This window comes from Macaca thibetana, chromosome 2 (genome assembly GCF_024542745.1).
Source record: "Macaca thibetana thibetana isolate TM-01 chromosome 2, ASM2454274v1, whole genome shotgun sequence".
Classification (NCBI taxonomy): Eukaryota; Metazoa; Chordata; class Mammalia; order Primates; family Cercopithecidae; genus Macaca; species Macaca thibetana.
The window spans coordinates 1,334,080-1,355,341 of NC_065579.1; the positions used below are offsets into that span (position 1 = coordinate 1,334,080).

The 21,262-nt window shown below is 52.7% G+C and overlaps 1 protein-coding gene across 1 annotated transcript; it reads left to right on the plus strand.

The window, feature by feature from the left end:
• Positions 1 to 3,396: 3,396 nt before the first annotated feature.
• Positions 3,397 to 21,012, plus strand: SLC51A (solute carrier family 51 subunit alpha). The gene is made up of 9 exons (XM_050779207.1): positions 3,397 to 3,708; positions 4,690 to 4,784; positions 14,334 to 14,488; positions 15,055 to 15,128; positions 15,535 to 15,693; positions 16,231 to 16,342; positions 17,347 to 17,493; positions 20,007 to 20,112; positions 20,647 to 21,012. Exons 1-9 carry the CDS (start codon positions 3,671 to 3,673, stop codon positions 20,781 to 20,783), a joined length of 1,023 nt encoding a protein of 340 aa, XP_050635164.1. The 5' UTR covers positions 3,397 to 3,670; the 3' UTR covers positions 20,784 to 21,012.
• The last annotated feature ends 250 nt before the right edge of the window (positions 21,013 to 21,262 follow it).

Below are 21,262 nucleotides of genomic sequence, written 5' to 3' on the forward strand. Positions count from 1 at the left end.
AAAAAGAAAAGAAAAGATTATGCGAAATGGAAGAAGCTCAGCACGAAAAGCCACATATTGTTCCACTTACATGAAATATCCAGAGTCGCCAAATCCATAGAGATCAAAAGCAGATTTGCAGCTGCCAGGGTGTGGGAGGAGGGGGAACTGGAAGATGCGAGGGTGGTTGGTTGTTGTTGTTGTTGTCTTGAGACTGAGTCTCACTCTGTCACCCAGGCTGGAGTGCAGTGGCACCATCTTAGCTCACTGCAACCTCTGCCTCCCAGGTTCAAGCAATTCTCTTGCCTCAGCCTCCTGAGTAACTGGGATTACAGGCATTCGCCACCATGCCCGGCTAATTTATTTATTTATTTATTTATTTTGTATTTTTAGTAGAGATGGGGTTTTGCCAGATTGGCCAGCCTGGTCTCGAACTCCTGACCTCAGGTGATCCACCCACCTCAGCCTCCCAAAGTGCTGGGATTACAGGTGTGAGCCACTGCACTCGGCCTAATTTTTGTATTTTTAAGAGATGGAGTTTCGCCACGTTGGTCAGGCTGGTCTCGAACTCCTGACCTCAGGTGATCCACCCACCTCAGCCTCCCAAAGTACTGGGATTACAGGTGTGAGCCACTGCACCCAGCCTCTTTTTTGATTTTTCAAAACTGACCCTCACATTAAGGAAACCAAAACTTAAGTGATAACTGAAGTGAGCCTGTTACTGACCACAGGTTCTTTAGGTTCCAATAAAAATTGGCACGAGGCCAAGCAAATTTCCCAGACGAGGCGTTATTAGGGGCTTTCGTTCCACCACGGGGGAGACAGCACTGCAGGGAGAGTTGTCCGGCTGGCCCCCAGAGGAGCGCATTGTGGTGTCGTGGGCCTGAGGAGGGCGACACGGTAATTCAGGAGGGAGGTGAGCGTTCCTGCAGGAGTGGCGTGCAGAACGCACAGGGACAAGGAGTCGTGGTAACACGTACATCGCAGGATCAGAACACGACGAGCAAGCCTCTCCCTGGCAGAGGCTTTTGTTTTTGTTTTTGTTTTTTTTCTGTCGCCCAGGCTGGAGTCCAGTGGCACCATCTCGGCTCACGGCAACCTCCGCCTCCCAGGTTCAAGCGATTCTCCTGCCTCAGCCTCCCGAGTAGCTGGGATTACAGGCGCCTGCCACCGCACCCAGCTAATGTTTGTATTTTTAGTATATACGGAGTTTCACCTTGTTGGCCAGGCTGGTCTCAAATGCCTGACCTCAGGTGATCCGTCCGCTTCGGCCTCCCAAAGTGCTGGGATTACAGGTGTGAGCTCCCACGCCGGGACAGAGATTTTGGTCTTGTAATGAGGCCAAGGGTAAAGATGGTCGTTCTTCTGGTTTTGTGCACACCGAGGCAATGGGGTTCACTCCCTGAAGCATAAGATTTAAAGCGGGATACTGCCTATCTGCATTTTTTCAAGGTCCTGTGATCAGTGGATATGGCATTTTGCAAAAGATTTATAGTGAAATGCTGCTTATCTTAATTTTTTCACTGTCCTGTGATGAGCAGGTAAGAAAAAAAAGAAGAAAGAAAAAGGGTTGGGGGAGGAACGCACTAGTGGGGTTGGGAGCCAAGTCCCTCCTCTGTCTCAGTAAGCGTCAGATGATGCTCTCATATAATTTCATGGGAAAAAAATAGGCCAAAGAAGGGGAAATCAGAAGGATTTATTCTTCATGGTTCTAAAACATCAGTTTCTGACAGCTGGCAGGCCTCAACTGCCAAGAGAAGACCCTGGCGCCACAGCTCGTCCTCTCTGACCAAGCCTTAGCTGGGGACGGGCCAGCCTCCAGGCAGGGCCTCCCACTGGTTGGATCCCGGGCCACTCTGTACAGAAGACGCCCCCTGGAGACCTTGGGTGGGGCAGAAGCCCCCTCCCCTCACGGACGCCCTGCCGGTCTCTCCTGGGGTGCCCGGTGGGGAAGCACCAGTCTCAGTCCAACCTCCGTCCCTCTGGCTCCCTCCTGCCCTTCCACCTTTCCCGCCATTCCCCACTGTGTCCTGAAGTTGAAGTTTCTAAGAACATCCCCAGCGCCCTGTTGTCAGCTCTGGGAAGTCTAAAGTTCAGGGCTTTGGGTAATTAAACCCAAGGCCTCCAGTGGGCTCAGGGTAAATGACCTGGCGAGCGTTCCTGGAGAGATGCTGGGAGGAAGCTGAGTCAGTCTGCCTCTTTGTCAGGGTGGGGCTGAGGCCAGTGACCCTCTGGGGGTCAGGGCCCTTGGCGGCCTCTTCCTTCCCTGACCTCCACCTTAGAGGCAGCTGGCCCCTGAGACGCCGGCCTCACGACATTGTCCTGTCCCAGGAACTGGACTTTGGGAGGAGGGGAAACTGGAGGAGGACCCAGCTTGACTCTTGGGAGAGACTTTGAGGTGTTTGGGGACAGGAGTGGGGAGTCCTCCGGGTACCCCATCAGGGACCGCTTCCCTGCTTGTATGGCCTCACCAGCCCGGCACAGGGAGCCCCTTGTCCCTTCCCAGAACTGACCCTCTGCACCCTCCTCCGGGCCCTCTTCTCACTTCCTACCATCTCCACCAGGCCCCAACACAGCCCCTCCCCCAGGCCCTTTTGGCCGCTCTCCACACCCCATGGCTTTCTGTCCACCCTGGTTTCTTAACCTCTCTGCACCTCAGCCTCCTTATCTGTAAAATGGGAATAAGGATACTACTTCCCTTGTAATGCGGTGGTAAAGTCTAAATGAGCGAAGCCCCCTGGCACCCCAGACATGCTGACGGATGCTGCTGCCGCTCTGGGTTTGTGCTTTCATCAACTATGCAACCAAATTCTAAGGAACCCTTTGTATGTGTCAGCTTCGGTGCCAGGAACCTAGAGGTACCAGCGTACCACAGTACAAGATGCTGTGTCTGCCTTCAAAGAGATTTCAATCTGTTTGGAGAGAGAGAAAAGGGAAGCTATCAACCAATAAAATTGTTTGCAAGCCTATAATTCAGCAGGTTTTCAAGACCTGTCAAAATGCCCAGCAATCTCACTCTGCAACTCTGACTCCCAGGCACAGCCTCCACTCGGCTGCATCTTCCGGCCCCGCGTGCGGCTGGCTGAGCCCATCGTCCCGCTGTGATGAACTGGGGTTCGGGAACCCACACCGGCCTCATCTGGCTTTTCCAGCCTGTCCTCCCTTCCGCACATCAGGCGGACGGCGCCAAACACAGCCGAGGACTCAGCCTGAGTCTCCCCACTGCGGAGTGCCGGAGCCTGAGTTCCAGCAGGTTCTTCGGGGGCATCTGACCGGGGAGCACTGCGGTGAGGACTTCGTCCCCGCCCCCGCCCAGGGCAGGAGTTTGTGGCGAGCCCACCCCACCCCAGAACGGTCCTGGAAGGGCAGGGCGGACTCGCCACAAAACTCCTATAGGATGGGCCGGGCCAGGGGCAAGGGGTGGCCAAAGGCGCCTGTCCAAGAGGTGGGAGGGACCAGCCTGGGGGCAGGGATGAGTCAGGCACAGGGAACTTCGCCAGCCTCGAGGATCAAATTCCTCCAGGGTGAACTCTGAGATAGAAAAGTTGGCCCAGGAAGCTCAAGGAGGGACAGCGGCAGAGGGGAAGACTCTGGAACTCCGCTGGCCCCCACCCGGCCCCGGGCCCACACCTGCCGCCCCGCCTGCCCGTCTCACCCGCGGTGCCTGCGGGATTGCTGGAGAGAAAGCGGCATGGAGCCGTGCAGGACCCAGATAAAGCTTGACCCCAGGTAAGTGAGGGCGGCGGGCCCTGGGCCAGTTGCTAAAGCAGCGGCGGCGCCTGTCCCCCTCCTGTCCTCTCTCCCTCCCAGAGCCCTTTGGCTGCCGCACTCAGAATGAGACAGGACTGAAAATGGTCTGCTGTTCCTAGGTCCTCAGGGACAACGTGGGTTTGGGCCAGGGTGTGACACTTCAGGGCCTTGGCCTTGCCCCCCACCGTGGGGAGAGAAAGATCCCAGAGCAGGGGCTGTGGAAGGCATCCCCAGAGGAAGTGGCAGCGCCCCTCAGTAGCAGGGGGCCGTCCCTCTGCAAGGACTCACCCTTCCTCTGGGATCCTGCTCTTCCTCTCTGGTCAGTGGCCAGTCCCTGGGCTGCAGCCCGACCAGCATGGAGAGAATCCACGGTGGGCTCTTCAGGCACTGCAGCCAGGCACGCCCCAGCTAGGTGGCAGCTTGTCTTACTCCCCTGCCTGGGCAGTTCTCCACTCCCTCTAAGAAAACGGCCCTGAGGCCGGGCACCTGTAATCCCAGCACTTTGGGAGGCTGAGGCAGGAGTCCAGGAGTTCAAGCCCAGTTCCAGTTTGAGTCCAGGAGTTCGAGACTAGTGTCTGAGCAACATGGCGAAATCCTGTCTCTACCAAAAATATACAAAATTAGTTGGGTGTGGTGGCGTGCGCCTGTAGTCCCAGCTTCCTCCATGGGGACGGGGGCTGAATAGATCACTTGAGCCCGGGAGGTCAAGGCTGCTTGTGTGAGCCAAGACACCACTGCACTCCAGCCTGGGCAACACAGCAAGACCCTGTCTCAACGAGAAAAAAAAAGGAAGGAAGGAAGGAAGGAAAGGAGGGAGGGAGGGAGGGAAGAGAGAGAGAGAAAGAGACCCTGAGGGCAACAGACAAAGTCCTGCGCTCAGGAGTGGTTGAGGGTCCAGTATGCACCCCTCCCCCTTCCCCCAGCCCCCACGGTTCTGAGCACAGGCTGGTGTCTCGCCAGATACACAGCAGATCTTCTGGAGGTACTGAAGACCAATTATGGCGTCCCCTCCGCCTGCTTCTCTCATCCACCCACAGCAGCCCAACTCCTGAGAGGTGAGTGGGGACCCTCGCCAGAGGGAACTGAGAGGAGGGAAACCAGGATTGCTGGGTGGAGCTGGGGAGAGGCGGCCCTGAGCTGGTCCACCTGGGCAGCTGGGAAGAATAACTGGCCCGCTGTCCGTCATCGTGGTTAAGGCCTTGGAGAAAGGCAATGCCTCAAGGAGTCAGGGGTCAAAAGGGCAGCACGAGAGCCTGGTTCTGGAGAGCAACCCTCATGTTGGGCCTCCACAAAACTGGCCCCAAAGCTCATTCACACTGGGGCACTGCGACCTGGGGCGCTTTTTCAGACCCCAGCGCCATCTGGGGACTCAAGGTGGTGCCCAAGTGGTCCAGGCCCCATCGGGTCTCCTGGAGGCCTGCATGGCATCCGCCCTGGACGCATGGCATTCTAGAGGGTGGTTACTGTGGGTGACGCGCTTCACAGAGGTGAACCAGCTGGATTTGTTTTACGATCCAGCCTCCTTTCTGAAAAGGATCCAGACTTTTCTGAAAACCCTTCTCCTCCCTGGGGCATTCTGTTGTTGGGTGTGTGTGTGTTTGTGGGTATTTGCCTCATTCCACCCCGGAGCTTTCAGGTAGACAGATGTGCTTATTGTAGTGGAGTAATTGGTTTGCAATAATAAGTCACACTTTTCCACTGAAGGGGAGGGTGTGGGGATCCCCGAGACGAGCTCAAGTTCAGTTGTTGGAAGAATTCCTTGACTGGAAATTTTACCTTTGCATTTTGACACAGTTTCCTGAAAATAACTTGGGGGTGCTCCTGGTCATCCATCTACCGCTTTGATCCCCCGGATCCCACCCATTCTTTCACTTTAAGAAAAAACAAGTAATTGTTGCAGAGGTCTCTGTTTTGCAGCTTCCCTTTTGCAAGAAGCACTTTTTCGAATAAAACAATAATTAAAAAAAAAAAAAAATAGGTGAACCTGCAAAAGCGTCCTCTCAGTGTTGGCCAACAAGATTCTGTTACTGAATTACTTTTCAAAGTGAAAGGCATTGGGCTGGGCGCGGTGGCTCACGCCTGTAATCCCAGCACTTTGGGAGGCTGAGGTGGGCGGATCACCTGAAGCCAGAAGTTTGAGACCCGCCTGGCCAACATGGTGAAACCCTGTCTCTACTACTAAAAATACAAAAGTTAGCCGAGCATGGTAGAGTGAACCTGTCATCCCAGCTACTCGGGAGGCTGAGGTAGGAGAATCTCTTGAACCCGGGAGGTGGAGGTTGCAGTGAGCTGAGATTGCACCACTGCACTCCAGCCTGAGTGACAGAGTGAGACTCCGTCTCAGGAAAAAAAAAAATAGTGAAAAGCATCTGCCAGGCGCAGTGGGCTCCCACCTGTGATCCCAGCACTTTGGGAGGCCGAGGTGAGCTGATCACCTGAGGTCAGGAGTTCGAGACCAGCCTGGCCAACATGGTGAAACCCCCGTCTCTACTAAAAATACAGAAATTAGCTGGGCGTGGTGGCGGGCACCTGTAGTCCCAGCTACTCAGGAGGCTGAGGCAGGAGAGTCACTTGAACTCGGGAGGTGGAGGTTGCAGTGAGCCGACATCATGCCATTGCACTCCAGCCTGGGTGACAGTGAGTGAGACTACGTCCCAAAAAGAAAAAAAAAAAAAAAAAAAAAAAGAAAAGAAAAAGAAAGTGAAAGGCATAGGATGGGGCTCCGCTTATTCCCTGGACACCAAAAACATTGAGAATCATGGCCCGAGCATGCTTAGAGAAAATGTGGCTCACGCCTGCACTTTATTTTGTTTTCCTGCTGCATATTGACTACCTGTGAAATGTTGGCTAGAGGTCTATGTCTCTGTAGCACATTTAATGCATTTCCCAGGCAACAGGAAGCTCTCAGTTTGCATTCCGACGCAGATGTGGGCGTGTCCTTGGGCTGTGTATGGCTTCATTTCAGATTATCTGAACCAGAGCGGCTGCCAACTGCCAGAGTGTCCGGAGATGCCTGGTGGCCACTCTGTGGTTTGCGCAGCAGGTGGCTGCTACATCCAGTTCCAGGAACCTCCTGTTCAGATAGTGCAGCTGGCGGCCCGAGCCTTCCCTTACACAGCAGCTCTCCCCGCAGGGAACACGTGGCAGTGTCCGGAGACTGTTCCCGTGCCACACTGGAAGGTGCTACTGGCACCTCATGGTCAGAGGCCAGGAAAGCTGCTAAACTCCTACAGTACACAGGAAGAACCCCCACAAAAAAGATTATTCGGGCCAAAGTGTCAACAGCGCTCAGGTTGAGAAACCTTGTCTCACACAATGAAAAGGTTGTCACATTGCTTTCCTTCAAAATGTGCAAATAGGAACCCCAAGGCTGCTCAGAACAGGCCATGCTGAGTCTGCTAGTCCAGCAAGCCTTGCTGCAGGCAGAGTGGGGAGGATTTGGCCAGCAGCCCTCTCTCTGGGACAGGGAAGCTGAGAGGATGAGTCGGGGGTGCCCCAGGCCCAGGGGAGTGAGGCCTGGCAGGATTCAAGGATCCTGGTGGAAGAACCGGGGACAATTGAGAGGGCTCGGCAGGTGAGGTGAGGCCTGATGCCTGCTGGGCTGGCAGAGGAGCTGTACTTTATCCCACAGAGAGAAGGAGCTGCTGAGGGCTCTGAGACTGGGAGTGGCTGGATGAAAGCAGTGCTTCACAGCCATTAATTAGTAATCAGGATGGATAGCAGAGGAAGAGCCTTAAGAAGCAGGGACATGGCCGGGCGCGGTGGCTCGCGCCTGTAATCCCAGCACTTTGGGAGACTGACGCGGGTGGATCATTTGAGGTTGAGTTCAAGATCAGCCTGGCCAAGATGGTGAAACCTCATCTCTACTGAAAATACAAAAATTAGCCAAGCGAGGTGGCGGGTGCCTGTAGTCCCAGCTACTCGGGAGGCTGAGGCAGGAGAATTGCTTGAACCCGGTAGGCAGAGGTTGCAGTGAGCTGAGATCATGCCACTGCACTCCAGCCTGGGCGACAGAACAAGACTCCATCTCAGCAACAGCAGGAAATAGGCAGGGATGCATATGAGAGGTTGTTGCCCTGGCCTGGCATGCGGGAAAACAGTCTGAGGCAGGGCAGCGGCAGGGAAAGAAGAGGAAGTGTGGCAAACAGGCAATTCAAAGAAAGAGCAGGCAATCTGGTAAAGACCTAGGTGTGTAAGTGCTAGTTCTGGGCAATGGCGATGGCACAGACAGAGAAGGAAGACGTGCCTCTGGGAGGATGTGGCAAAACCTCCTCACTTCATTCGTAAACTCTGTTGTTCCTTTTTTTTTTTTTTTTTGAGACATGGTCTTGCTCTGTCACCCAGACTGGAGGGCAGTGGTGCGAGCTTGGCTCACCCCAACCCTCCACCTGCTGGGGTCAGGTAATCCTCCCACCTCAGCCTCCCAAGTAGCTGGGACCACAGGCACTTGCCACCAAGCCCGGCTAATTTTTGTGGTTTTTTTGTAGAGATGGAATTTCCCCGTGTTACCCAGGCTGGTCTCGAACTTAAAATTAAATGCTAAGAAAACTATTTCAGGCCAGTCATGGTGGGCCATGCTGCAACCCTGGGAGGTCGAGGTTGCAGTGAGCTATGATTGTACCACCAGCCTTAGCCTTCGCAACAGACCGAAACCCTGTCTCAATTTAAAAAATAAAAATAAAGAGAGAGAGAGAGAAAGCTATTGTTCTGGAAGAACCATTGAATCAATTTTTTTTTTTTTTTTTTTTTGAGATGGAGTCTCGCTCTGTCGCCCAGGCTGGAGTGCAGTGGCCAGATCTCAGCTCACTGCAAGCTCCGCCTCCCGGGTTTACGCCATTCTCCTGCCTCAGCCTCCCAAGCAGCTGGGACTACAGGTGCCCACCACCACGCCCGGCCAGTTTTTTGTATTTTTTAGTAGAGACGGGGTTTCACTGTGTTAGCCAGGATGGTCTCGATCCCCTGACCTTGTGATCCGCCTGTCTCGGCCTCCCAAAGTGCTGGGATTACAGGCTTGAGCCACCGCGCCCGGCCAATTTTTTTTTTTTTTAATCACGGCTCACTGCAGCTCAATCTCTGGGCTCAAGTGATCCTCCCACCTCATCCTCTCGAGTAGCTGGGAGTGTAGGCACACACCACCATGCCTGGGCTAACTATTAATTTTTGTAGAGACACAGTCTCACTTTGTTGCCCAGGCTGATCTCAAACTCCCCAGCTCAAGCAATCCTCCTGCCTCAGCCTCCTAAAGTGCTGGGATTACAGGTGTGAACCACTGTGCCCAGCCTTAAAGCTACTTTTTATTGAACAAATACTACACGCCAGGTGCTTTGCTAAGAAGCTTAAGGAGAGGATAAGTAACTGTCTATGGTCATAGAGCTATTGGTAAGTGGCATTTTACTTTGAACTCAAGTGTCTGACTCCAACACCCCATACTGTGCTTCTAACCTCCTGGAAGCAGATACGCAATCATGGAAATAATTTTTGGTTAGAAAGCGGGGATTACAGGTGATTATTCTTTTTTCAAATTTTTATTTAATGTTCCTGTTTTCATTCTTTTAAAAAGTAATCTTTGTTATTCTAGAGACAGTGGGAAATTTAATAGTTGCTGTAAGTATGATTATAGTCAAAATGGTCAGCCAGACAAGCATTTCCCAAAGTCTCAGAAACTTAACCCCACGGAGTCCTTCATGGAAACAGAGTTCTGTAGGAAGCTAAGTTTTGTGACCAGGCGCGGTGGCTCACGCCTGTAATCCCAGCACTGTGGGAGGCCAAGGCGGGTGGATCACGTGAGGTCAGGATTTCGAGACCAGCCTGCCCAACATGGTGAACCCCTATCTCTACTTAAAATACAAAAATTAGCTGGGCATGGTGGTGGTTACCTGTAATCCCAGCTACTTGGGAGGCGGAGGCAGGAGAATTGCTTGAATCCACGAGGCGGAGGTGGCAGTGAGCTGAGATCACACCACTGCACCCCAGCCTGGCGACAGAGTGAGACTCCATCTCAAAAAAAAAAGTTAAGTTTTGTAAAAGGTGCATTCTAGACCCTCCTTTTGGAAATTTACAATGTAAATTAGCAGATTAAAAATTTCATTATGCTCTGCGGGAATCATCATATTTAACTTTAATGCATTTCCAAAAATTCTTCAGCCGCGGAATACTTTTGTCCCATAGTATCCATTTAGATGCACTTTGGGGGAAACTGAGTTCAACCAGAAAAGAAGAGGTTATCTCCTGCTATCTCCTGCCATCTCCTAAGAAGATGATGGTTTGATGGGCAGGCCCAGTATCGGACTATGGATGCTAAGGAACTTTTCCTTTCCTAATTAGAGTACCAAAGGCGACAGTTAGAAGACACTGCAAAACCTTTTGTGTTGAACAGTCAGAATCTGCCCCACCCTCACCTTCATAAATGGAACAGCCCCCCCAGGTTGCCTTGAAAATCTCTCCCACATCCACGAGTACACACACCTGGAGTCACTGTGTGTCATGGTTAATAGGAGTGTGGGCTTTCCCTGTGCTTCAATCTCCGCTCCTTCACTTCCAGGTCGTGTGACCCTGGGCGAGGTGCTTCCTTCTCTGAGCCTCGTTTCCTGAAAAAGTCTATAAAATGGGGATGATGACAGGAATTCTCACAGGCTATTGCTTTCATTCAACAAATAGTTACAGAGCAGTTACTGCTCCAGGCGTTTGAGAACAGCACAAGCTTGACAAGGTCCCTGCCTCCGTGGAGTTTGCACCACAAGGTGGAGAACCGGCAGTAAGCGAGTAAACAGCTATGTAAATACAAACAGCCCTGATGTGGGCGGAAGGAGGACGAAACGTCACCGCAATGGAGGTTTTCACGGAGCAGGGGGCAGTTAGGGAAATGAGGACTGGGAAAGACTGAGTTGGTGGGTGTGTGAAGGGCAGTTTTTACGCTCTCCAAGGGCTGATGAGCACACGGGGCTGGGGTAAGAGAGGCTCTAGCAATGGCCCTGCTTTCCCAACCATGGAACGTTGGTTTTGGAAAACCACCTGCATTAATTTTGGCTTTTTCCTGTCTGGACTTTGCCTATTGTCTGAATTTTTTTAAATTAAACATTTCTATTATAAAAATCATTCAGGTTTAGTTTAACAAAAAAAGAAAATACGGAACAGTAAAAAGAGAAAAAAGCATCTACAGTCTCACCCAGAGACAGGCACGGCAAATATCTTAGTGTAATTTCCTTTTTTTTTTTTTTTGAGACAGTCTGGCTCTGTTGCCCAGGCTGAAGTGCAGTGGTGTGATCTCAGCTCACTGCAACTTCCACCTCCCAATTCAAGCAATTCTTCTGCCTCAGCCTCTCAGAGTAGCTGGGATTACAGGCACCCGCCACCACGCCTGGCTAATTTTGTATTTTTGGTAGAGATGGGGTTCCACCATGTTGGCCAGGCTGGTCTTGAACTCCTGACCTCAGGTGATCCACCCGCCTCGGCCTCCCAAAGTGCTGAGATTACAGGGCATGAGCCCTGTAATCCTGGCCCTTTCTCTATGCTTTTATTTAACGTTTGTAGAAATCATATTATTCCTATAGTTTTATGTTCTGTTTTTGTAAACATGACACGAAATAAATTTTTCACATCATTGTATATTTGGAAAAATATGTTTTCCAGAAAAAGGTTTATTTTTGTTATAAGATACATATTCATTATAGAATAATTGGAAAAGAAAGACACTAGGGATTTTCACACACGGAGAAAAGGCCGTGTGAGGACACAGTAGAAACATGGGTGTCGGCCGGGCGTGGAGGCTCACGCCTGTGATCCCAGTTAGCAATGGGCTTTCTCTGTGATGGTTTATTAGTTAATGTTTAGGCCGGGCGCGGAGGCTCACGCCTGTGATCGCAGCACTTTGGGAGGCCGAGGCGGGCGGACCAGTTGAGGTCAGGAGATCAAGACCAGCCTGGCCAACGTGGTGAAAACTGTCTCCACTAGCTTGGCAGGTGCCTGTAGTCCCAGCTACTTGCAAGGCTGAGGCAGGAGAATCACTTAAACCTGGGAGGTGGAGGGTGCAGTAAGCTGAGATCAGGCCACTGCACTCCAGCCTGGGTGACAAGAGTGAAACTTCGTTGAAAGAAAGAAAAGAGCCGGGCGCGGTGGCTCACGCCTGTAATCCCAGCACTTTGGGAGGCCGAGGCGGGCAGATCACAAGGTCAGGAGATCGAGACCACGGTGAAACCCCGTCTCTACTAAAAATACAAAAAAAAAAAATTAGCCGGGCGCGGTTGTGGGCGCCTGTAGTCCCAGCTACTCGGGAGGCTGAGGCAGGAGAATGGCGTGAACCCGGGAGGCGGAGCTTGCAGTGAGCCGAGATCGCGCCACTGCACTCCAGCCTGGGCGACAGAGCGAGACTCCGTCTCAAAAAAAAAAAAAAAAAAAAAAAAAAAGAAAGAAAAGAAGGGGAGGAGAGGGAGGAAGGGAGGAGGGAGGGGAGGGGAGGGAGGAAGGGAGGGGGAGGAGGGGGAGGGGGAGGAGAGGGGAGGGGAGGAGGGGGGGGGGGGGGGGGGGGGAGGGGAGGGAGGAAGGGAGGGTGAGGAGAGGGGAGGGGGGGAGAGGGGAGGGAGGGGGGAGGGGGGGGGGGGGGGGGAGGGGGGAGAGGAGGGGAGGGGGAGGGGAGAGGAGGGGAGGGAGGAGGGGAGAGGAGGGGAGGGAGGAGGGGAGGGGAGTTGTCTGCAAGTGGAGCAGAGAGGCCTCAGGAGAAATCAAACCTGCTGACACCTTGATCTTGAACTTCTCGCCTCCAAAACGGTGAGAAAATTAAGTTGTTTAAAAAAAAAAAGAATACTCAGAAAAGATAGAAAAAAGTAAGAAGATAGAAAAGAAGACACAAATCATCCGTAGTCCCATCACCCAAACATAAACATTGCTAACTTTTTTCAGTATTATAGACATTTTCCTCTTCTTGTTATTTTTTGTTTGTTTGTTTGAAACAGGGTCTTGCTCTGTCACCTGGGCTGGAGGGCAGTGGTGTGACCTTGGCTCACTGCAGCCTCCACCTCTCCCCGAGTAGCTGGGACCACAGGCTAGCAGCACCACACCCAGCTAATTTCTGTGTTTTTAGTAGAGGTGGGGTTTTGCTGTGTTGGCCAGGCTTGTCTTGGACTCCCGGCCTCAAGTGATCTACCCACCTCAGCTTCCCGAAGTGCTGGGACCACAGGTGTGAGCCACCGCGCCCGGCCTCCCTGAGTGCTGGGATTACAGGCGTGAGCCACCGCGCCCGGCCAGCTAGCTGCTTTTTAACAACTCCCAAAATGATTGCAATATCCATGAAAGTTTGAGAACCAATGGACTATATTTCATGTAAGACCAAGCATGAGGCCGGCTTGGGTCAGGTGTCCTTGGGGTTTTTATTTGTATCCATTTCTCTTTTGTTGAAGTTCCCCCTGGTCTAGTGTGGTGGGTCACACCTGTAATCCCAGCACTTTGGGAGGCCAAGGTGGGAGGACTGCTTAAGCCCAGGAATTTGAGACCAGTCTGGGCAATGTAGTGAGACCCCGTCTCTACAGAAAATCATACAAATTAGCCGGCCGTGGTGGTGGTGCACGCCTGTAGTCCCAGGCTACTTGGGAGGCTGAGGTTGGAGGATGGTTTGAACCCAGAAGGTCAAGGTTGCAGTGAGCTACGATCGCACCACTGCCCTCCAATCTGGGTGGCAGAGTGAGGCCCTGTCCTCCCCACAAGAAAGTAGCCTCCTGATGTCTTGGCTTCACCATATAATGATGGTGAAATCAACTTAAACAGCTCCAGAATGTCCCATAATCACATTCTGCTTCAATTATGTTAATTGATCTACATTTGCTAGTGTAACACCTGGCACTGGAGATAGAAAAGTGAATTGGGGTCAGGCACGGGGGCTCAGGCCTGTAATCCCAGCACTTTGTGGGGCCAAGGCGAGTGGATCACTTGAGGTCAGGAGTTCGGGATCATCCTGGCCAACATGGAGAAAACCATCTCTACTAAAAATACAAAAATTAGCCGGGTGTAGTGGTGGGCATCTGTAACCCCAGCTACTTGGCAGGCTGAGGCAGGAGAATTGCTTAAACCCGGGAGGCGGAGGTTGCGGCGAGCCAATTTTGCACCACTGCACTCCAGCCTGGGTGACACAGCAAGTCTCCATCTAAAAAAAAAAAGTCTAAAAAATCATCATTCCGGCCGGGCGCGGTGGCTCAAGCCTGTAATCCCAGCACTTTGGGAGGCCGAGACGGGTGGATCACGAGGTCAGGAGATCGAGACCATCCTGGCTAACACAGTGAAACCCCGTCTCTACTAAAAAATACAAAAAAACTAGCCGGGCGAGGTGGTGGGCGCCTGTAGTCCCAGCTACTCGGGAGGCTGAGGCAGGAGAATGGCCTGAACCCGGGAGGCGGAGCTTGCAGTGAGCTGAGATCCGGCCACTGCACTCCAGCAAGGGGGACAGAGTGAGACTCCGTCTCAAAAAAAAAAAAAAAAAAAAAAAAAAAAAAAAAATCATCATTCCTGTGCACGGGTGAGAGCCTAGATCCAGTAAGGCCACTTGGATCCGAGGGAACAAGCCCACACCTTCTCCCGCTCCGTCCCGGTCGTCAGCTCTCTGCCTTCTCCTCCTCTAGCCCTGGGCCCTGTGGAACTTGCCCTCACCAGCATCATGACCTTGCTGGTGCTGGGCTCCATTGCCATCTTCCTGGAGGATGCCGTCTACCTGTACAAGAACACCCGCTGCCCCATCAAGAGGCGGTCTCTGCTCTGGAATAGCTCAGCACCCACGGTGAGGCCCTGGGGCTGCCCTTCGGGGGGAACTGAGACGAAGGCAGAGACCAACGTGAGAATTCCTCTAAACTCAGCAACTCACTTCAGCGAAGACTTCCCTGCCACTACCCGCTGAGGGCCGAGGTTTGCAATCCGACCTCCCCTTGCAGTAAGGATCCTCCGCTTGCAAGGCTGGGATGCAGTGTTTTAATTCTAAGGGCTGCGGAGACAGCTGGAGACCTGCTCAGCCCACCAGCGGCCTCACTCACTGCTCCCTGCCACAGTATTGCTATTAAAAGCGCTTCCTTCCTGTAGAGGCAGGCCGTGGTTCCTGTGTGGGGAAGTCTCATTCCACAGGGTCACACTCAGCTCCATCCTTATGTCGAGGCGTTTGAAACGCCCTCCCACAGCCATTACACAGGTCCTTGGTTTGCTTGATTTAATTAGTCCTTCTTCCGGCTGGCAACGTTTAAGGAACGCTGCCTAAATGTACAGGTTTTGCCTTCTGTGCCGGTGCCACAAAAGGTTTCAGGAGCCTCAGCGGGCTCCCTCCCGCCCTCACCTGCTCCTGCCCCTTCTCAACAGGTGGTGGCTGTGTTCTGCTGCTTTGGTCTCTGGATCCCTCGTTCCCTGTTTCTGGTGGAAATGGCCATCGCCTCGTGAGTGTCCTGCCTCACTCACTCCCCCTCCGAGGGCCCCTCTGCTCCCGCTCACCAGGACTCTGGAGTCCGTGTCCTTGATCCCAGCTGACCTTGAGTCTGGCCCTTCCCAAACTGTGCTAGTTCGGGGATCTTGCACTCCTGGTTCTGCTCAGGGAATGCCTCGCTTTCACATCTGGCACATTCCTCAGCCAGCCCTTTGCTCCCACAGTCTGAAATTCCGCTTCTCCCAGTCCTGTCCTGTCTCCTCTCCCTTGCTCCTCTTGGGGAACACACCCAGAATGCCCAGCCCTACCTCTTCCCCTCGGTGAGCCCCGCCTGTCCCTGCCGTCTTTCCCTCTGGCAGCAAAGGGGTGTCCCTGCAGCGTGCCCCCACCTCATAGGCCCCCTTCTCTCCCCACCCCAGGTTTTATGCCGTGTGCTTTTACCTGCTGATGCTGGTCATGGTGGAAGGCTTTGGGGGGAAGGAGGCAGTGTTGAGGACGCTGAGGGACACCCCGATGATGGTCCACACAGGCCCCTGCTGCTGCTGCTGCCCCTGCTGTCCGCGGCTGCTGCTCACCAGGTGAGGCAGGGCCAAGGTGCCTCCTCCAGGAGCTGGGGAGCTTCTTCTGACCCCCTAGCCCTCTTCAAGGCTCTGGGAATTCGGCGTGAATGGGCCAAAGCCAGTGACGGAAAGGTGGGCATCCCACAGCCAGGACTCAGGGGCACCAACCTCAGGGGACAGGGGAGCAGAGGAAAGAGAGGTCCTAAATTCTCATCACTGAACTTCACTGCACCCTGCAAGCCTTAGCCACACAGAGAAAACTGGACTTGGGGCCATTTGCTTGCTTGCCCCTTCTGCCCACTTTGGTGAATGAGGTTGAGGTCACACTCCCAGACCTCGCTCCAAAGACAGCATTCTGGTCTGGAGGCGAGCGGGAGACTAAGAGGGTTCCCAGCACTCTCAACATTCTGGTTTTTTCCTCCGTCCCCACGCACTTAACCTGGCTGGTGTTTATGGTGGCAGCCAAGCCTCGGCGCAGGAGCCCAGTGAGGAGCGGGGGGTCTTCCTGGGACAGCTGGTTTGTGGCCTGTGTTCCTCACCCTCTTCCCCACGCAGGAAGAAGCTTCAGCTGCTGATGCTGGGTCCTTTCCAATACGCCTTCCTGAAGATAACGCTGAGCCTGGTGGGCCTGTTTCTCATCCCCGACGGCATCTATGACCCGGCAGACGTAAGCCGGGAGGAAGGGGCAGCACAGCCCAAGACTCATTTAGCCCCTTTGTGTTCTAAAAGGAACAGCCAGAGCCAACGCCCCTTGACAGAGGGCCCCAGAAAAGGGTGGCTGTGGGAACACAGAGGCTCAGGGACTCTGCCAGGGAGAGCAAAGAACTGCAGTAGGCCCAGGCTCTGGGGCTTTGCTCATTACCTTTCCTGCCATGGGAGAGGAGAGATCGAAGGAAGCACCGGGTGCCGTGACACATGCCTGTAATCCCAATGGCTCACGAGGCCGAGGTGGGAGGACTGCTCAAGAGTGGGAGTTCAAGACCAGCCTGGGGAATATAGCGAGCCCCTTTTTCTAAAATTAGACTGGGCGCGGTGGTTCACACCTGTAATCCCAGCACTTTGGGAGGCTGAGACGGGAGGATCACTTGAAGCCAGGAGTTTGAGACCAGCTTGGGCAACATAGTGAGATCCCATCTCTCTCTCTTTTTTTTTTTTTGAGACAGAGTTTCTCTTCTGTTGCCCAGGCTGGAGTGCAATAGCACAATCCCAGCTCACTGCAACCTCCACCTCCCAGGTTCAAGCAATTCTGCCTCAGCCTTCCGAGTAGCTAGGATTACAGGCATGTGCCACCATGCCCGGCTCATTTTGTATTTTTAGTAGAGACGAGGTTTCACCGTGTTAGTCAGGATGACCTCGATCTCCTAAGCTCAGGTGATCCGCCCGCCTCTGCCTCCCAAAGTGCTGGGATTATAGGCGTGAGCCACCACGCCTGGCCCATCTCTATTATTTTAAAAAAACAAAACAAATTAGCTGGGAATGGTGGTGTGCACCTGTAGTCCCAGCTACTCAGGAGCCTGAGGCTAGTGGACCACTGGAGCCAGGAATGTGACGCTGCAGTGAGCTATGATTGCGCCACTGCAATCAGCTCGGTGACAGAGTGACACCATCTCTTAAAAAGAAAGAGAGAGGGAGAGAAATCTTGCCTGCCTGACTACTTTCTGTTGCCACCAGATTTCTGAGACAAGCACAGCTCTGTGGATCAACACTTTCCTCGGCGTGTCCACACTGCTGGCTCTCTGGACCCTGGGCATCCTTTCCCGGCAAGCCAGGCTACACCTGGGTGAGCAGAGCATGGGAGCCAAATTTGCTCTGTTCCAGGTAACTACGCCCTGGGGGAGAAAAGATGTTTCATAAGAGACCTACAAATGGTTGGGGTTAGGAGGTGAGACCAACAAAGGCTAAAAGTGGGCCCAGACATTTTTTTCATAAGTCTCAGATCTCCCAAGAGGTTTGGAAAATGCTTCCTGTGCTTCCTGCTTTTTGTCTTTCTGTGCTGGAATTGTTTCCCAGGGCTGCCATGACAAAATACCACAAACCAGATGGCTTGAAACAACAGGCACGTCTTGTCTCATGTGCTGCAGGCTAGAAGCCCACAGTCAAGGAGCCCGCAGGGCCGTGCTCCCTTTGAGCCCTGCGGGGGTCTCCAGCCTCTCCTGTCTCCGGTGGTTCCCAGCGGAGTCCTGGGGCTCCCTTTGAGCCCTGCGGGGGTCTCCAGCCTCTCTTGTTTCCGGTGGTTCCCAGCGGAGTCCTGGGGCTCCCTTTGAGCCCTGCGGGGGTCTCCAGCCTCTGTTTCCGGTGGTTTCCAGCAGAGTCCTGGGCGACCCTTGACCAGCATTTGTGTCGCTCCAGTTTTTGCCTCCATTGTCTGATGACATTCTCCCCATGTGTTTCTGTGTGTCTTCTTTTTTTTTGGAAACGGAATCCGGAATCTTGCTCTGTTGCCCAGGCTGGAGTGCAGGAGTGCGATCTTGGGTTGGGCAATTCTGCTGCCTCAGCGTCCCGAGGAGCTGGGATTACAGGCACACACCACCACACCCAGCAAATTTTGTATTTTTAGTAGAGACAGGGTTTCTTATGTTGGCCAGGCTGGTCTCACACTCCTGACCCCAGGTGATCCACCCGCCTTGGCCTCCCAAAGTGTTGGGATTACAGGCGTGAGCCACTGCACCCGCCTGTCTCGTCTATTTTTAGGACACCAGTCAAATTGGATTAAGGGCCTACCCTATTCCACTACGACCTCATCTCAACCAATTACATGTGAAACAAACTGTTCTTAAACAAGGTCACAAGTACTTGGGGGCAAGACTTCAACATAGCTTTTTGGGGGACACAATTTCACCTATAACACGTATGTTAACAAACCTTAAATTTGTCTACCCTTGCTTCTTCCTTTCCTTTTCTACCTATGACTTCCTAAAATCCTATAATCCATCAACACCAGCAGCAGCACTAGCATAGCTACAGGAACTACCCACACCACCTGCGAGGCACTTTCACACATTACACTTAAATTTTCACAACCCTAGGAGTCATTATTATTCCCATTTCACAAAGGAAGAAACAGACCTCGAGATGTTCTTGCTCAAAGGCACATACGGGATGGGGCTAGAATTTACACCCAGGTGTGTCTGACTCCTGCACACACCTGTCTTCTCCTTACCCTGACCTTCATCTTCACACCGCTTCTGAAAATTCTCTCAAAGGCATGTTTGCCCGCCTTCTACGCGCTGCATTCTCTAACCCCAAAGATGACTTTTCCACCAAATGCAATGACTTCTAGCCCAGTCTTGGTCTCCTTCTCTCTCCATCCTGTCTCCTTGCTGGTCTTCTACTCCCAAGGCATAATGACTGCCCTACAGTTAACAGAGTGAATTCACATACATTCTCATTTGATCTATGCAGATGCCTCCGAAATGTGAACTTCCAGGCACAAAGTAGGTAGAATGGAAGAGGCTATGGGAACAGAGAGAGAAGTCCCCGGAACGAGTCAGGGATTGAAGGGGCAGAAAGGTTCTGGGTCCCAGATGTACTTGAGAGCAGGCGGAAAGATAAAAGCCCTGTGATGGCCGAGCCTGCCCATGGTTAATGTGGGGCAGCCTGGGCGAGCCACGCCAGCCTCGAAGCAGCTGAGTCTTGCACACAGTGTACTCAGGGAGGGCAGTACTAAGACAGACCGTGCTTCCAGGGCCGCTGGACAGCGATCCTCCTCTTCTTCTTCTCAGCTTTCGCCTTCTTTCTTTATTGTGGTGAAATCTTGGTAAGATTTGCCCTGTTAATGATTTTGAAGTGTAAGGTCTGTGGCATTAAGTACATTCACATCGTTGCACTACCATTACCACCATCCATCTCCAGAACTGAAATTTCCCCAGATGAAACCCGGCACCCATTAAACACATTCCCCAGTGCCCTCTCCCTGCAGTCCCTGGCATGGCAGAGTTTTCAAAGGGCATTTCCATGGTGAATTGTCCATTATTCTAGAACAGGGACCTCAGGCACGTGAGCTAGATGGAATGATTTCTCTAATCACCCATCTTTTTATCCAGTAAGTGCTCACTGGTAGCCAAGGCTGAGAAAGGGAATTAAAAATGAGTTCTTGTATCTTGTCAGAAACTCTAATAAAATATTGGGTAGAAAATGAGAACGTCATTTGCCTGAAGATGAAAATCCCACAGATTTTTAATGAAGTGACAGCCTCAAGCCTCTGTGACTGCACAGATCTGGTGGTGGGTGGAATCTGCCCGTGGAAGGGCAAGGCCCAGCAGTGGGCTGGCTGCGCTCTGTGCCGTGAGAGCAGGCCTAGCCCACCCTTGCCTCTCTTTTATGTTCCACAGGTTCTCCTCATCCTGACTGCCCTACAGCCCGCCATCTTCTCAGTCTTGGCCAACGGCGGGCAGATTGCGTGTTCGCCTCCCTTTTCCTCTAAAACCAGGTCTCAAGGTGAGCACGTGAAGGCTCCTATCCCATCGTGGGATGGATGAGACGGGGAGAGTCAGGAAAGAAAGGGCCTCAGAACAGACATTAGGCCGGCCTGACTTCTGCTCAGTGTTCAGAGGGGATCTCCGGGAAATGCCAACAATGGCTTTGAGGAAAGGATGACCTCTCTGATCACACAGAAGAGAAGGGAAACCCCCCAGCTTGAGGCCAGCCCTGAGGGCCAACCCAGGAAGCCATGGGTTCAGTCCTCAGCTCCCGGGGGAGGAATGGGTGTGGTTAAAAAACAGAAGCCCATGTTGATGGAACACACAGAAGAAACGGACTTTAATGCTAGCCTCACAGCACAGAAGCAGACAGCCAAGTTCTGGTTCTGGCTCTACCATTAACCCGATGTTATTTATGACAATTTTGTATCCCTAAGTCCTAGTTTGGGGATCAACTGGAGACAGTGTTGCTCCACTCCTCTGCCAGGGCTGCTAGTAAAATACCACCTCTGTGACTCAGCATAACCTACCCTGTATTTCCCCCACACTGCAGTGATGAACTGCCACCTCCTCATCCTGGAGACCTTCCTCATGACCGTGCTGACACGAATGTACTACCGAAGGAAAGACCACAAGGTTGGGTACGAAACTTTCTCTTCTCTAGACCCGGACTTGAACCTCCAAGCCTAAGGTGGATGGCTTGGATGGTGAAAGGATGCTGTACTCATTAGAATGTAAGATTTCTGTACCGTCCCTCAACCTTGACCAAACGGAAAGCATTCCGCTTGTCAACACAAGCTGGCAGATGACATTTGACTCTACAGATGAAGGGGAACAATGTGTAGGATAAAATTGTATCTTGCCTGGGGAAGGTGTTTTAAGTTTTGTAATAAACAAGATGACGTCTGAAAATGTGTAACTGGGCCCACTGCCTCTGTCCATGTCACTATTAGCCCTTCAGGGTTGTATATTGCTGGCTGGGTGTGGCAGCTCATGCCTGCTATCCCAGCACTTTGGGAGCCTGAGGCGGGGGATCACTTGAGCCCAGGAGGTTGAGGCTGCAGTGAGCGACGGTTGTGCCGTACACTCCAGCCTGGGTGATACAGCCAGACCCTGCCTCTGGAAAAAAAATAAAAGAAAGTTTACTGAGCTTTCCTAAAGCAGATGAA